The following is a 17,580-nucleotide window of genomic DNA, read 5'->3' on the forward strand; positions in this document are numbered from 1 at the left end:
AAAAAAAAGAAACTTATTTTTTTAAAGAGATCTTAACTTGCTAGCTAACGGTCAAACTTCTACTGTGCACATCATACTGCAGTGCATTTTAATAGGATGCCTGGTGACGTTTTCTTTTTGTAGAACCTTCCTACTTTTGGACCCTCTCAGGTGAACTGACCTAGCTTAACGCATGCTTTGGGAAAAAAAAAAAAAACAGATCAAGGTTGATCGCATGCTAGATGATTTACATTTTTTTTGAATGCTTTTTTTATTTGTATGCATGAAATACATGGAAGTGCTTTCTTTCTCTCCAACTTACTTAAAGAAATGAACTATATCATGAAGTTTCCTTGCAATATTTCTACAATGAACTTTTAAAATTCTGTAACCTTGACAAAAAGTGATGTATATATTCAGTATATATTCGACACAAGATGCTTTTTTCTTGCAAAGAACTAGCGAGTGTGCAAGGCTTGAGCTGAGAAATACTGGCACATTGCTAGAAACTGGTTGTAGTTATATGCTGTAGAAATGTTGTAATTATGACTTCTACACATTAGAAATGTACTTGTAACCTTTTAAAGAACCCCAACATATAAAATCAATGCTTTTTAATGTTCAAACTAAACATATTTTCCATAAATTGTTATGAACACTTTCACAAAGTTTCAGTCATCTTTTTTCAGCTCTAAAAGGTCATTAGTTCTGGTTGCTCATGTGGAAAAATGTTTTTTAGTTTAATTCAAATATTCAATTGACAAAATATAAAATGCATAATAAAACATATAGTGTCTAAAATAATCCTTCCCTCATTTCTATAATAATAGAGTTCCCTGCAGGTCATATATGTTCAATCTAGCCTGTTATGTGATGGGTAATCAATTTAAAGGAAATCAACTTACTGCCTTTGAGCTTGACTGACAAAATTCTTAATGGTTAACTGTGGATTTAAGGAATCTCATGTTTTTGAGACAAGATATTTTAAATAAAAAAACACATTGTGGAGGGACATTTTGATGTGAAAAGAAATCTGCAATTAACTGCACTATTCTGTTTGTTTAGCTTGATTTTTAAACTTTATTGCTGCATATATATTTATCAAGTAGCCTATATCTTTGTGCTTTGGCATGTGCTCATAATGATCTATGGATGAGTGTAGTCCTCTCACATTTAATATCATGCTCAGGCTCTATAAAGTATTTCTAAAATGTTATGAACAGCGTCCTCGGTTGGGGTTCGTAAAGGTTATCAGTACATGCTGTGTACATTTCAGTCTTCACTCCTTTTATTCAACATGTGTAGTTTGTTCTGGTTTATTTATCGATGCATCACAAACGTATGAATAAAATGATATTTTGATGAATGAACCTAGAAATGATATGCTTTAATTTGTTTATTGAAACACCTACTGTAATGCATATTACTCCCTGTATAACCACAAGGAAAGCATTAGCACCTTTGAAACATACAATATGAAAGTAACCTTTTAAAATAAACTGTTGGTATATATTCCACGCTCCTGTGTCTTTAATCCCCTAAAAGAAACAAAACACTTCTTTTTTTGGGTTATTGGTAAAGAAGACAGCTCTCGACAAAGGTGTAGTTTATTCAATGTTCCAACTCTGGTAAGTAAACAGTGCCATTGACTATACTGTCATTACTCTATTCACATACACCTAAATTATATTTGGATAAACGCATACCGTACATTACAAAAGTCAACTTAAAATAATCCCTTCAGGAAACCTATGTAATGAAAACTACAGAATTTGCACAAACTTTTTTGCAAAAAAAAAAGCAACAGAGTAAAAACAGGTGAAGAACATTTTGACATTTAGTTAAAGGTTAAGAAGAATAAAACTCACAGAAGAACAGTTGCACAATCCAAATGACTAAATGCCAAAGTCTAGTGCACATGCTGACATTGTAAAAGCTGTTTAGTGACAAATTAAACAGGTAGGTTTAGCATGGCAGAGAAAATGAATAGAGACCGAGCTGGAGGGAAAGCCAAAACCAAAATAGACAAAAAATACAAAAAGCATTACGTTATCAGGAGAGCAGGGGGAACAAAAGGTGCCTCGAAATAACAACTGATTGCACAGAATATCTCAGGACATTTATAACTTAACGTCATCGAGCAAGACAACAGGTTTTTCACTGATCCACGTATGATGAAGATCAGAAAGACACATTTTAGACCAGGGTCCGACAGAAGGATACAAAACATTAAAGAAGGAAAGACAGAAATAAAATAGTTGCATAGAGAGACCTTTTTAGACTTCCCCGATGCATAGATGATGAACACTGCAGCAGTTTATCAAGTAGTATGTGAAGATGATAAATGTTGAGATGTAGTGATCAGTCAAATGTAGGCACACTGTTATTAAAGGGGGAGCACTGCTGAAAGACAGAGTTCTTCTGCAAAATCATCTTGAAGATTCTGTAAACATACAGACTCACAGGTAGAGACAATCCTCTGACTATTTCTAAAGAAATCTTTAAGAGGCATTCACTTTACTTTAATATCTTGTCCAGGATGATGTGTGATAGATTATGCATTACCCACTCAAACACTTTTAAGAATTGTGTATTTATTGTCAAAGGTCTGTCCTCTCCCTGAATATTGGAAGTTTTGACTCCGAAGTTTGCACACATTTTGCAGAAAAACTCTTAAAATCGTTTTTCATCACAGCTCCCCTTGCAACCATGAGTGCACCACTGAGTTAAAGACAGTTTCGGTAAATGCCAGGTTCATACAACTGGGATTGTGTTTGTGGCGATAACAAAACACTTTGTTATACTATGCAGATTGTTTGAGATAAAACAGATAAAACCCCGATTGAAGTCCAGTTCCATGTACTCTTTGTTTTGGTTGTTAATAGACTAAACACGCCAGAAAAACTTAAATATTGTTGACAGTCAGAGGACGAAAACAAAAGATATCACAGATACTACTAAACAAGATATGTTTGATGTATCTGTTGGGCATGTTTTGAATCAACTGAGTGAGTGGAGTACAGAGTCTTTGAGTGATCCAGCATGAGGTTTAGTGACTAAAACTTGAGGGGCCAGTTCTAAATTCAATGTGGTTTCTGAGTATTAAAGCTGAACAGGAGGTTTTAGTTGCTGTGAGCACCACGAAGTACATTCAGCACTGCAGCATGTCTATCTGTCAAGACTGCACATAGACGAGATATCCCAGTTCAGCTTTTATCATACAGCAGCACTGAGCAGATATGGTTGTGGTGCATATTGGTGGTCATATTGCATTAGACCTGAAAACAGTTCAGGTGCATAACTGGTGACGTGTAAAAAGCAGCAACAGCTCCAGCAAAAACATTAATTCAAAATTTTGAGTCATTGTCTGAATATGTCGAAGTGATAAAGGAACCAATCTGAAACAGCTGCAGCCGAGAGTTCAAGTTTTGCACACAATGCAAACATCTTGCAACTCACAATGAATGAAAGAATTTCACTGCAGGATGAAGGGATTCTGTTTGTGCACTGATATGATCTCAACATAGGCTTAGCTTTAATTTGGCATCAGTTGTATGTTTGTATACTGTAATCTCTACATCAACTAATGGCCACTTCAAGGATTTTCAGGTTCAGCAGTACTGAAGTTGAAGACATCACATTCATTTGTTTATAGCTGGTGAATAAAAAGACCCACTTCATCTGCACCTTGAGCTCATTTTACGCAAAAAAAAAAAAAGTGCTTACAGAGAGGGAAAATACTTCAATGTTGATAACTCGGCAAGGGCACCCGAGAAAGTTTTGCCTTAAAGAGGGACACACTCAAACAATCTCAAAGTAAAACTGAGGCAGGTTTGAGCCATAATTCAGTAACATTGTTTTTTTAACCAGGTTAACACCCATTCACGCTGCGCTCAGTCTGAAACTTTCAGCATACAATAAGTCGTTTATTTCTCGTTACTACATTTTCTTTTAAAGGGGCTATATGTAACTTTCAAAAATACTGTGTTTGTAGCGATACCACATGGCCGTTAAGCGAACTGCACCAGTAACCTGTTGCTCGCTCTCCCTCGCGTGCTCGTCATACGTGCTCGTACGTACACAAACGAGCATCATCATCGGCTGCGAAACACTGGATATTTACCGGCATAATGTTTACAGAGTGTGTCTGTATTCGTTCTACATCCTACAAACGACAGTCTCGGCAGGCACTGGCTGAGAGCAGGAGTGTGTGATGAGTTTGTCCGCCTTTGAGAGCTCCTAGGGCGGATAGAAGTGTGTGGAAGTCGGCCTCTGGCTGTGGAGGTGAAGACCGGGAGTGTGTGATGAGTTTGTACTTTTGATCTCTGTAAGCGGAGCGGAGTGAGGAGGACGTTGAGAACGTGCATAAAATGTGACTTCCTGGAGCTTTCGCGGAAAATACGACCCAGGGAAACTTTTTATACAGGCAACACAGATAGACAGTGAACATCTACTTTTTCACATCAGTTAACCGTTCGCTTATTAATGGGCGATACAAAACGATTTATACATGTAAAAAGTTACATATAGCCCCTTTAAACTTCAGGATGTCCTTTCAATATCCTTGAGATGAAAAACACTGTATTGTATTTCAATGCAGAATGCAAAGCCACCAGCAGCACAGTAATTTGTTTTCTGTTGATGCAGTTTCGGGGCATTTCAGGGCTGGCAGTGAAGCACTCCCATCTCAATATACATTTATAAAATGTACCACTTTGAAGACACTGGCACAGTAGCTGAAGGCATAGAGAAGGAACAATGTGATTTGATATGTGGCATTATTTTGTTTGCAGAGCACTCCAGAAGTAGAAATTGCACACATTCCTCTGCACCTACACTGGCAAGAAAATGTCTTTTCTTAAACACAAACACTTAAATATACATTCAAAGCGTAACATAACAAAAGAGCACATTGCTTTCCCTTTTTTTTTTTGAACCAAGGTTCCTGGTTGATCCTGAATGACATCACGGTAAGGCGAGCAGCTGGTCAAGGAAGTTGTATTACATCATTTCCACTGTGGTTGTTATTAATGTTGTCTGCCAGTCTTCTGCAGGTGAACAAATGTGTTTTCTTTTAAAGGGTGCAGGGTGGAGGCGAGAGGGGGGGAATTTACTTTAACCACTGGACAGTCGATGGTAAAAATAGATATAGCCCAAGTCTTTTGGAGGCCTTTCTGACAAACATACTTTGTGGTCGTTGAACATCACCCACCTGCCGGAGGAAAACATTTACAGAAATTAATTAAGAAACATTTTAATGTAAGTTTCTCCTCTATGAGGACAGATGTAATGGGACAAAAGTAGCAGGTCTTTAGTTTTTGAAGAATTTAGAATTCTACATTATTCAGAAATCTGATGACAAAGAAGTAATAGTAGATACAATTGTACAAAAAAAGGACAATTTGTTTGTGACTAACAGGGGGTCGCTCATTGCTATCAATAATATGCTGTCAGTTTTTAACCACGATGAACTGAATGTAAACAAATGGCTGTTTACAACTCACCTTCCCTCCTTTTTGATGTGACAAACATAATGACCAGACATGGTGGATGCTCCCATGTGGCTAATGAAAGCAAACAGCTCATATCCTGAAAAAGGAGACACAAACACATGTATTTAAGTGTGATACTATAAAAGCAGCTAAACAAATAGTAAATGTCAGCCTTCATAACATATTTAAATTAATATCTAGAGCAGAAAAACATCTGGCATACATCAACATTGCTTTTGTTGCTGCTGTGTTTAAAGTTGGTGTGACAGAGCAGGCCCAGCAGCAGCACACACACTGTGTAAAGGTGGCAACCATTACTTAGAGCCGAGTGTTAGCTAACCGGTGAACTGTCATAACATCCAGGGGAAATTAAAAGCAGGAGGCAGAAAACTCACTGTGAAATTTATTTTTTTGTTTTCTGAACACGTGTGCATTTCTCAAAGCTACAGGTCTTTGTTAAATAATGCATAAAATGCTTCTGCTGACCTTCTGTTTCAAATACAAAAGTTACAGACACGGTTTGAGTTCTTCTATTGAGTTCACCATTCATGTATTCATGTTTTGTTTTGTTTATACTGTGATCTAGCTTTGCTGTCATTTCAAACTCATCCACTCCCAATCTGTCTGCCACTCTGCTTTTAGACTCACCTCACCTTGATTCTACTGATCACTAGTAAAGGTAATTAAAAGTAAACCTTTGATAACCAAAAAGTTTCAAGAATAAAGAAAGTCTAAAGTTATCATCATTGACGTTAAGTCATGCAGAGTCACTCACGTCCTGGTCCGTCTTTGACCCGCGGGCCCGACGAGTCTCTGTCTTGGGACAGCGTGGAGTCACTGTGTGAGTTTGAGTTTGAGAAAGTGTTGTCATTGGGCTCTGTGTCCGCCATGTCTGAGAGGGCGTCACTCTCCTCCTCCTCCGGGTGAGTGAAGATCCAGTCCAACGCTCGTTCCAAGTTATTGTTCTGTAAAAATTTTCATTTTACTTTAGTTCACTGATCATTTATTTATTTTTAACCAAACTCCATTTAATATACCAGAACTGAGGGTCAGTGATGCGAAGTATAAATGTGAAATCAACAACTTCTTGATTGTTAGGATTGTACAGGTATAAGGGTTTGAGCCAGTTTTGAATATGCTTTTCTTTTATCTACAGTATAAGAAATTTGAAATATATTTTCTTTGATGCAAAACATCTGATGCTCTACTTCTTCTTCTTTAAAGGAACACTAGCTGTAACAGGAAATACCAGCATAAAGAAAACATATGGCTCACAAAAAGAAAAAGGTGCATATGGGACTAAATAACAGTTGAGGCTGAAACACTGTCATATTGTTTTTCTCCCTCATTCCCTTGCTACTGTGCCGCCAGGTAGCTCCTCAAAAGACAGTTGCTGCCAAAAAAATTAAAAAGGGAATCATTTATCTGGAAGGTGGCAAACCTCCATTCGTGCTTAAATCTCCCTGAGGATGTTTGAATCGAGAATAGAGGTGTGATTCCTCAACAATGTGAGGCTGCTTTTTATGTCCCTGCCAGGTCAACGAGGTTGAAAAAGAGTTCATCGTCCTGATTTTGAGCCAATAATAAACCAGCCGTGACACCCCTCTCTGCTTCACACCCCAAATCCCCTTCATGGGTAATATGTGTCCATTTTATTTCACTCTAACAACATTGTGGATGGCGGGGTCTTTGTTGGCATCAGGGTCACTAACCGAGGAAACCTGCTGTCTATTTCTGTGTCTTAATAACAGTCCGGTATGTTATTTTTCCTGGAGGGGCCGTTATATGACACATGAAATGCAAGACTCAAGATTAATGTCAAAACCTTAGTGCTAATACATCTGAGCTGCCGTTGAATGACACAAGCACAATATCAATCCTTTTGCATTAAACACTCACGTATAATATGAGATATGCGGATTAAATGGCACAACATGTCATTGGTTGTGTCCTAAATCACAAATTGCTGTCGCACAACTAAAACGTGCAGCTGAGGATCAATAATAAATACCGGCATGACTGTCAGTGATGACTAATATTGTACTGAGTTCATTTTCACAAAACAGTAAAAAATAATAAAATATAATGTACTGAATTTTGCTTTAATAAATCATGTTTTAGCACAAAAACTCATTTATATGTGCCAACAGACTCTGGTCTCGTACCCGTCACCATCTGTCAGCTTCCAGATTTCAGTAGAAATGTTCCTAAATATTTACTTGTTAGCGTTTCTGCATTCCTGTGTTCATGCTGGTCGCTCCTCTCATCCTTCTTACAGCAGTCATAGCGCTTTTCATTGGCAAAAAGATTTGAATCGCGATGCATGATGGTATATATTACGTGACAATTGTAAACTAGTTTTCACAATGCATTGTGGGATAAAAAGAGTCCTCTATGTAAGGTATGATAATGCTCACTCAGAATTTGGACATTATTTTACATTATAAAGTGCACAATACAGTGAGCAGGGTGTGATTTTGGACACAGCCAATGAGGCAGATCCTGTTCCTACACCTCAAAGCTTGCTGGGACTGTTTGTTAACAGCATGTCGAGCAGATATCTTTAATCACTCTGACATGCAGGACCTATTAAATTTGCAGCCTGGAAAGAAAACAAGGAGGCCAGCCAAGCCCCGCTATGACTGACAGAACTACCTTTGCATCAGCTCACCCTCTCTTTGGCCTCACTTCCTGCCATCCTGCTGCTCTGTCATGAAACAGTGAAGCTTTTGTTTTCCACTGTCCAGGTCAGCCTTCATTTTTCTGTGGTGTCATATGGTCACTGCTGTGGTGTCTCTGTACTGCATGGCCCAGAGACAATTATGAAACTGTGTGGGTGCTTCTTTGTCCTTAGATTTTCTCTTGGCCTCTTTTTTTTTACCCTCATAAAACTATTTATTGTCTGTGTGAGTCACAGAGCCAGGAAGGTGTGTAACTAACAAGTACATATGTCTGACTTTCTGGAAGTGTTGCTCTTGTGTCTGTTCAGTCATGGTGACCGTCAACTTGCACATAAGCTTCCCTCCTTTTTCCGGTCAGTCAAAAATAAATCAATGTTATCACAAGCGTAATGCATCACTTTGTGTGCAGCTGGCAAGATTAATTACAGAGGAAGGCATACTAGAGCTAAGCAGTAAATGCAGAAACTCAAACTGTTTTTAATAAACAATGAACAAAGAACTATTTATTAGAATACAGACTCATCTGAATGATCAGCTGGCAGAAATATAGATTAATAAAGAAAGGGTTCCTGGTGAAGAGAGTGAGTATATATTGGTATACAAAGTGTGATCATAAACAGAGTGGGCAGCAAACTGACCGTGGCTTTGAGTGCTGTGATGCTGTGAGTGCGGGGGAAGCCCATGGAAGTTAGAATGGCGATGCTCTCTTCAGGGGGCGAGTTTTCCAGCGGGGTCGCACCCATGGGGCTGTCACTGGTGGAGGGACCAGGATCGATCATGGAGGGCAGAGTGAGAGGTTCTGCAAAGTCTGAAAACAACAGAAACAGATGGAAAAACAAGATGCTGTAGGTCTTTATTTATTCTTAAACCAAAGAGGTAATATATTTTGTTGCAGACGCAGGAATGAGTCGCAGAACGACTGAGTTATTTGCTGCTTTGTTGTGGAGTGTTGACGGAAAAAGTCTGACTATTAAAAGATAAAATGTGGAACCTCTGAGAGTACAGAAGTGCAGGTTCATGAAGAAAGAAGTCCCAACTATCTGCCTCTATTAATAATTTAGACATGAAACACACAACTGTTACATAAAAAACTCACACACAAGTGCAGGGTGGGACCACAGACCCTTCTTGGCACGTTCCTGACAATATAAGAAGTGTGAGTCCTTCTGTCTGGGCTCTTCGTCTTGTGTACTTTGCGTTGCCATTCAAACAACTTATCTATTATTAGACTGGAGAATAGATAAATGAGACACAACTAAAACACACACATGTGTATGTCAGTGTTTCATTATTGCTTATTTATGAACTTAATCGATATATCTGGAATATCTTTAAAGATATCTGTGACATTTACATGAGCTGTAGTCCTGTTAAATTCCAAAGTAGTGATAGATAAATCGCATTGCCTGCACAGTCCTTTAGAAATGCACCTCTTACAAGAAGTTTATTTTAGTACATGCCGGACTCTAAAGATTCTCGTCGAAGAGAATGATGTTGTTCTGCCACTTAAGTGAAAAGTTTAGCTGTTAAAACAAAAGTTATTGGCAAAGGAACAAATGTGGGAGAGACAGAAGATGAAGTAACCTCAGCTGAGGACGGACTCTTTACTGATGTTATTGAGGCTAAACACGGATAATTGTGAAGTTACATTAAGCCCATTTAAAAGCAGGCAAGGGGATGCTTTTACTCCCCTCCACTGTAGAGGCCCTTTACAGCCGACCAGAGAATAAAGTGATGCAAGTCAGCGCCTCAGGGGAATGTCTCTGCTGCTAAAAGATCTTCAGGAGACAAAGTCACCTCTCTGACTAAAGTATGTTGTGATGACACATGCAGAAATAAACACCTGCAGCACACAAAGGGATGTGAGGTCTGACACAAACGCAACTTGTGTTTAAAAAGGCCCAATAGAAATACATTTGCATGGCTTTGTAAACCCGCTTCAGAAATGTTTTTGGCAGATTAGCAGCGTCAGAGTGTTTTGCAAAAGAAAAAAGCCCAACACAGAGTTCACATGTAAGTTTACTAGCTCACAGAGACACCATGTGACTGCACGTGTTGCCTTTTGAAACAGCTTTATTTTTCTTCATTCATCGCCCTGAGCTCGTATCTCCCGCTCACTTATTGAAGTCTGTGGAGTCAGCTCATTGAGAACTGGGGCTCTTTCAGCGCAGCTGCTGTTGTGATTATTTGTCACCAGTATTTTTGGTTTCTCTTGGTTAATGTTACCCTTTTAAACCTCAGCACTCATGCAAGACACGTACATCGTGCCCTATTTTTGTTGTTTCTATTTTGCCTCCACTATTTCTGATTACATGCCCCGTGCCATGAACTGTTGAACTTTTTTCATTTTTAAGGTTTGACTTAAATCGTCTGTCTGCCTTTTTGTAGATATTGGGCAAGTACAGGGCCATAACTGAAGGCATATGCACAGTTACAATTTTAACTCTACTGGCATACAGACTTATTCCATTAAACAGGAAAAGCCCATAAATCTTTGCCATACTCAGCGACTGAGGGAAGTAATGCAGCACCTTAAATTAGAGAAGCTCAGGCACGTGCTACATTACTCCTATTAAAAAGAATGATAGATAGATAGAGCGATAGATAGATACTTTATTGATCCTGAGGGAAATTCAAATTTGAATGCGACAACTTTTTCTGAATTATAAAATAAAAATAATAAACTTTGCATCCTTGTTGTTATAACAGAGATGTTATAATATATTGCTCTTTTTTATTCTATATTTTTGTTTGAGAAGTAATTAAACTGTTCATGGTGTTTCAAGTGGCTGTTGTCCATATATTGTGGTGACAGGCTTCGCCTAGGTCACCAAAATGGCTGGAGCCGGCCCTGACCTAACATTCATGTTCTCCTCTGGATCAAAAGAAACCCTGGTTAAGGAAGTGCACTACTTTGCAGTTATTTACTTTATGCTAACATGTGCCTTATGCAAAGAGAAAATATATGTTTATACATTGTATACGTTGTATATCTCTCCATCATTCATTGAATGAAATGAAGTTCTCTTACCAGGCTCTTCCATGTGGGCTATGATCCAGTTAAAGGCCATCTCAGGGCCCATGTTGCCTGTGTAGTAGACTGCTTTCCTACAAGCCTCGAGCGGAAAGCCCATCTCTGCCAGCTGCATTACTGCCGCCTCGTCTATTTCTGGAGCTGGGGACACGAGTAACCAACATCAATAACTAAAACACAGCCGCTGCTGATTCAACACTAACTTCCCGGTTTACACAACCAAACAACTTCTGCGGTGGCTCTCTCTCTTTGGGCCTCGTTAAACAAAGACACCAGCAGAGAATCAGCCCTGGGGAGGTTTCTTTATCGAGGGATAATTCATCATGGAGAGAAATGAGCCTGGCTAGAACAAGCAGAGCCACATGCTGAAGTAAAGTTTGTTTGGAAGTTAACACCAATTGCAGCACCTGCTCACACAGACATGGTCAAAGCTGCAAATCATTCATCACTATTTCTTTGGGGCCAAAATACATTTTCCATGGCTACAACTTATATAAATGTAACATGTACACAAACTTTATAATGAGAAGTGAAAAATAAAATGATATACTCACAGTCCAAAGAGCCCATGGAGTTATCTGAAAGGGGAGAAAAAATCATTTCAGGTGTCAGCACACATTAAGATCATACACATCATTCATTTAGTGTATTTTCACTGATAACAATATGAATCAATTGGAGATAAAATACAAATTAAAGTTGAGACGACTTGAGATAATTGATTTTTTTTGGGTTGGTATCACCAGATTATTCTACTAAGGATGCAAACATCATCAGGTTTTCTGTGTGGTTCTTTGAATAGTTGCAAATGAATGCATCAAAATATCTGAAAAAAAAACAAAACAACAGCTATAAATCTGATTTCACATTACTGTGAGACTATGTTACTTCTGAAATGAGTCTAGTTGGTCATGTATGATAAATAACATATTATGGCCTCTTTTAGAGAACTTTTGTTAAATGCTTCTAGGAAACTGTCATTTGTTTCAAATAATTACGTAGGCCAACTGTATTGTGTAGTAAAGTCCCACTGGGGTTGTCAGGCTGTTTCAATAAAGCTACAAAACGAGAAGTAAACACTTTTGGTGAGGGCCATGTAAGCACTACCTGTAATGAGGAGACTGTTCAGCCCCAAACACTGAAATCACAACTTGAGTGAATCCTTCTTCTATAAAACATGATTCACTACGACTTTAACCAAGACTATTATCTGAGGCAATTTTAAGCCATACAAAGTTTTAAAAAATGCCTCTCTCTAATGTATCCTTTAAAAAAGAATCAGTTAACAGAAACAGATCTGGGTGTATTTGAAATATCCAGTATGTGTCTTAAATTTAGAAATGATTGAGAAATCAATATGTACAATAAATGCGTGAGCATTTTTTACATTATGTGATTCGATTAATGGAAAAATATAACAGCAAAGAAGTGGTCTGGAATTATTGAGTGCATGGATGATACACAGAGACCAGTGAAAAATAAGTGCAGCGCACACACACACACACACACACACACACACACACACACACACACACACACACACACACGTTTGTGCGCTGCTGCGTAATCAATATGAGGCACTGAAGCCTTCTGGAGACAGTAGAGTGATCAATGATTTATCAATGCTAATAGTAATAGGCCAGTGGTTTATTGGCAGCTGAAAAAAGTTATCATAATGAAGAAATTAATACATAAACTTGGAAATATTAATAAATAACACATTTCCTCTGACCTTTTTTAATTTGACAATTCAAACAGCATAATTTACACGCTGCAACAAGAGGAGCTCGGATTTAATACACTGATGGGCAAGAGCCGAATACAGATTCCATTTACTCTACAATCTCTAGCTGTCTACTTTTTAAACTTTTTTACATTTAAAAACATTCCAACTGCAGCCAAATGGTATAGCTGCATAGTATTGCTGCCAGATGCACATATGAATTGCTATTATTTTATCAAGCTCAAAGAAAGCTTTCATGTGAAAAGTGTTTAGTAGATACAGCAATGTTCCAAGAAGGCATTTCATGTGTTCAGAGATCTGGGGTAGGAGGCACAGCCTGTAACGTTCAGTCCTAAAATATTAAGGCACACTCAGGCAAACATGTTCCGACTTCAGTTTTGTCCTCATTTCCCCATCTGAAGAAGCTAAACGATTCTGTAAAGCTCAGAACAAAAACCCTCCTCCTGAGTCTTTTAGTGTGTGAAGCCCTGCACAGCCTGCTCGCAGATGCTACTGTGCCTTTTCAATGCTCTTTGGTCCCCTTTTTGTGTGTTGTGTTTGGAGCTTGAGACAGTACAGAACACTTTGTGCTTAACGTCTGCTAAAATATTAAGGGGGACACTGATAAGGTTATGTAGCTGAACTTTGAGAACAACGGAAAGAGGAATGGTGGGATAAGAAATACAATCACAGAAGAGACAGTGACAAAGGAGGGAGGGCTGAGTTTTTGCAGGAAAAGAGCCCCAAGTACGCTGTAAATAACACAAAGACATCACTTAGTTCACACTCTGATGCAACTGCGTTTTGAGGAAGTGACATTAAAACAAATCACACTTGCAAGCCTTGAGGAGATTCTTCCCAGAGCCCAGGGGAGTGCATTACAACTGGATCTCATAAAATCATTATAAGTTATTAGGCTTAGCCACTGTGAACACAACAACTTTTCAGAAGTTGATTGAGCATGCCTTCCCCATGGAAACCAATTCAAGATGCCTGTAAGAGAAAACTTGGGTAGCTTTGAGCAGAACATCATATTAGAAACAATTTCACGGATCATTTGTCTCTGTCACAAAACTACCCCACGTCTGATGAGAAGGATGTCAAGAAGCAGCTTTGGAGCAGCACACACTTCAGGTAGTTTTCATAGCAACACTGTGTTGACTGTTTATTGGGTCAAATTTGATAAATGCTTTAGTATTCACTGAGAGGTTTTTTTTTTGTATTGTTTAAACTTTGTGTATTAGAGTGGACACAATTTAACAATGGTCTTTCAACTCAATTAGAGAAAGTGAACTTCAATATGAATGGCAAGGAAATGCCAACAGTAGAAAAGTGACAAGCAAATGTCCCTGTAGGCTACTATAGGCGAGTTATATGAGATTGTATGACTTAAGGATCATTCTCAGTGAATCCTGGGGGATAAAAATGAAGCACTATGTGATCTGAAAAAATCAGAATATATGTGAAGACACAATGTTTATTTTACGGCTGTCAGAATAACGCGTTGATTTTCAATTAATTAACGAAAAAATAATGCGAGCAAAAAATGCATGTTCATAGAACTGTGACGTCATATGTAACTGATCATTCAACCATCCAGAGCAGTGTTGTGAGCTTGGTGAGAACACATGACCATAATGTAATGGTATTGTTATGATTATATCCATCCAAGGGATCAACACCATCCGTCTCTCCCCCGTCTGCCTCTACCAAGAAACCACAGGTGCACACACACATACAGAGACATGCTAAGGTAGGCTTTGTTCAACCTTTGAAAACATCTATTGGAGTGCAATCTTTCCTGCTTAATCTAAACCTACTCCTGTCTCTGTTTCAAAAGCTTTTCATAAATTCCTTGACCCCTTTCATAAGGGGGGTTGACGACTGAAGGGGAGCAACTTGAGCAGATTCAAGTTTAACGTGAATTAACTCTTGAAAATAACCAGGGAAACAGGATGAATCAGTAAATCTTACTGCAATGCAATCCTTCTTTTAATTGAAACGTGCGATTAATCAGATTTAATAAATTACAAAAGAAGGAAAATGTCCTTTAAGTGATGATAGTTAAAATCACAATACTCTGCCTTACTGAACCGCCAAAGTGTGTTCTCTTAACTGTATAGACATATCTACTAATGCATTCAATTGTAGGTGTGTCATACTATACATACACTCACGCCTCTTAATACAGTTACCATTTCTTTAAACCACCTAGAAAAGAAAGTGTCTGTTCTGTACCTCGTGTGTCTTCAGGTAGCACGATAGGAGGCATGAGGTCAGGAAGCTCCTCCTCGCCCGTCTGCAGCCCTGTGGCCCGCATTCTGCTCAGATCCAGGAAGTCTGGAACGTCTATGGCCAAGTCTGTAGAGGAATAGACAAATATAAAACTAGAAAAGTGCATCGTCCGGCAGGGATCCAGATGTTCCCAATTCTGTCAAATATGTGGTTTTAGAAGCATGAAAGACACATAATTCATTATTAATTAAAAAAAAACTTAAGGACATCAATTCAGATTTCAGAATTCAAGCCCAGAAAGTTGCTAATCTCTATTCTGGCATCATGAATACACAACTGCATTGTGAAACCACACACAGGGACACCAATATTACACATTTGCAGATGCAATACTTAAGTATAAAGGTGTAAATATGGTGAAATGTTGCTATGCTGTGGGAATCACAGTCTGTAAAGGGCATATGACACTTTATCCACAAGTCACAATCACTGAGCAAAATTAAAACCCCACACATAATACTTAATCACACAATTTAAAAAGATAATGTGACATTATTATGTATTTTGCAGCCAATTCCTATTAATAAAGCAGTTAAACACTCAAAACATTGGTCTGTTTATTTAAACCATGAAGGTTACTCAATAATATTGAGCAGCAGCTGTTTCAGCCTCTACTTTACCTGCTGATGAATTGTGGTTTTATGGTGCCCTCTGGAGGCAGTTAGGGCACAGTAAATATAATTGAGGCACAGCTTTGGTGGCAAGCAAAGGACGGTCAAGTGAAGTGTGACAGACAGTTACCTAATTTCTTTGGCACCCAGTCAACCCCGAAAGTGAATTTCTTGATCTGCAGAACCAGGTACTCTGGGAAGGAGGCAAAACGGGAAGTTCTGCAGAGGAAAAAAACAGCCATTTTTAACAGAGGATTCAACGGAAAGGAATGTAACACTTCCAAGTAAAACTGGGATTTTAATCGAAAATAATCTCAGGTAATTTAAAACAAATAAAGGTGTGGAGAAGTCTCTCCAAGCCCAGCAACAGAAGGTCCTCTGCTTACTTGACTCCAGCTGACTTGGCCTGAAGTGCTGAGCTCCAGAAGTTGGGGACGTTTTCTGGCTCGGTTAAAGCCTGCAGACAGGCGGTGAAGGGGATCCGCGCTCTCACTGGCTCAGGAGGAGCCCGCATGTTCTCCTCAGCGTCCTTTAGCTTGGCCTCATATGCCAACAGCTCCTCTGGTAGAATAAAAACACAGACGAACACTTTGAAGTCTGCTTATAAGTTTTGATATCTTCAACACCTCACAGTAGTTTAGTATCCTAAATCTAAATACGATCAAATCAATCATAATCAAGGTTTCACATATTAAACATGCACACTATACATTTAATGAAATGCAAGCATTCACTGAGGTTTATGTACACCAATTTATGTACAATTCAAAATGGCTGCTGACAGAAATAACAACCTGAGCTTCCATTTACACTTCCTGTGACAATGTCTGTATCCCTCACCAAGGTTATATTTGTTTAAAAGTAATACAATGTCACAATAAATACAGCAATGTTACATTGATTTGAGCTACCTTTAGATGTACTTTAGACATGATTTGTCATATCATGAATTACAAAAAAGTCAAGTCTTGACCCTCTTTGTCCTCAGTTGTATCCACATCAAGCAGCTATAGCTTCCTACAGAACAACATGTGTTTTTGTGAAGGAGCTTATTTACCTCGATTGGTTGCTGCTTCAAAGGGGGCTGGCAGCTGGATGCAGTAGTCTACCCTCTGTGTGTAACGAACCCGACGTGTCTGGCAGCACTGAGTGCGCTCCTCCACCAGGAAGCGGAAGACGTCACTTGGGTTCTCTGAGCCTGCACTGTTCCTCTGTAAAATCAGGGAGAGTGAGTGTTTTACTCATTTGAGGTTTTGTAACATATTGGGCTGACAGCGACATTTTGTAACACCTTAAATAAACACCCAGTCATGACATTGAAAACAGATAACAAATTAAAGTTCCTTTTAAAAACTTCCGTCAAAGAAAACCTAAGGGCAGACATGCTGTTAAGTGTCCCATCTGTTTCTCACATTGTAATAGTATAGTTTGGCCTTCTGAATTAATGCTCCGATAATCTGGTCTAAATTTAGCTAGGGATATTTAAGTGAGGCTGTTGTACTTTTTTGATAATAATATGATATGCATAATGATTTTAGAGTTGCAACTGATTTAAAGCTGGTCAAGGTAAAAAGATAGGTATATAATATAAGAGCAATCAGCAGCTGAACAACTATACTATTTGAACCAAAGTTATTTCAATGAGTGTAAGAATACGACAGACAGCATCTCAGCATCTTTTCAACTGTCTGTTCCAAACTGAACTGGGAAAAAGGAAAATATTTGCTGCTCCCTTTCCTTACAATGAATTACAAAAAGACCTGAA

General features: G+C 38.6%; 1 protein-coding gene across 3 annotated transcripts in view; it reads right to left on the reverse strand.

Annotated features, from left to right (window-relative positions):
• Positions 1-1,572: 1,572 nt before the first annotated feature.
• Positions 1,573-17,580, reverse strand: part of usp13 (ubiquitin specific peptidase 13) — a 33,986-nt gene continuing 17,978 nt past the window's right edge. For all 3 annotated transcript variants that reach the window (XM_061033616.1, XM_061033615.1, XM_061033614.1), the window contains exons 12-21: positions 16,873-17,026; positions 16,202-16,376; positions 15,946-16,034; positions 15,148-15,270; positions 11,741-11,764; positions 11,184-11,327; positions 8,791-8,960; positions 6,247-6,436; positions 5,484-5,568; positions 1,573-5,191 (exon numbers count right to left, since the gene is read on the reverse strand). In XM_061033616.1, coding sequence (XP_060889599.1) covers positions 5,095-5,191; positions 5,484-5,568; positions 6,247-6,436; positions 8,791-8,960; positions 11,184-11,327; positions 11,741-11,764; positions 15,148-15,270; positions 15,946-16,034; positions 16,202-16,376; positions 16,873-17,026 — 1,251 coding nt within the window. In that variant the 3' untranslated portion in view covers positions 1,573-5,094. The remainder of the gene's footprint in view (positions 5,192-5,483; positions 5,569-6,246; positions 6,437-8,790; positions 8,961-11,183; positions 11,328-11,740; positions 11,765-15,147; positions 15,271-15,945; positions 16,035-16,201; positions 16,377-16,872; positions 17,027-17,580) is intronic.

The sequence above is a fragment of the Labrus mixtus genome, chromosome 3 (assembly GCF_963584025.1).
Source record: "Labrus mixtus chromosome 3, fLabMix1.1, whole genome shotgun sequence".
NCBI classification, from domain to species: Eukaryota; Metazoa; Chordata; class Actinopteri; order Labriformes; family Labridae; genus Labrus; species Labrus mixtus.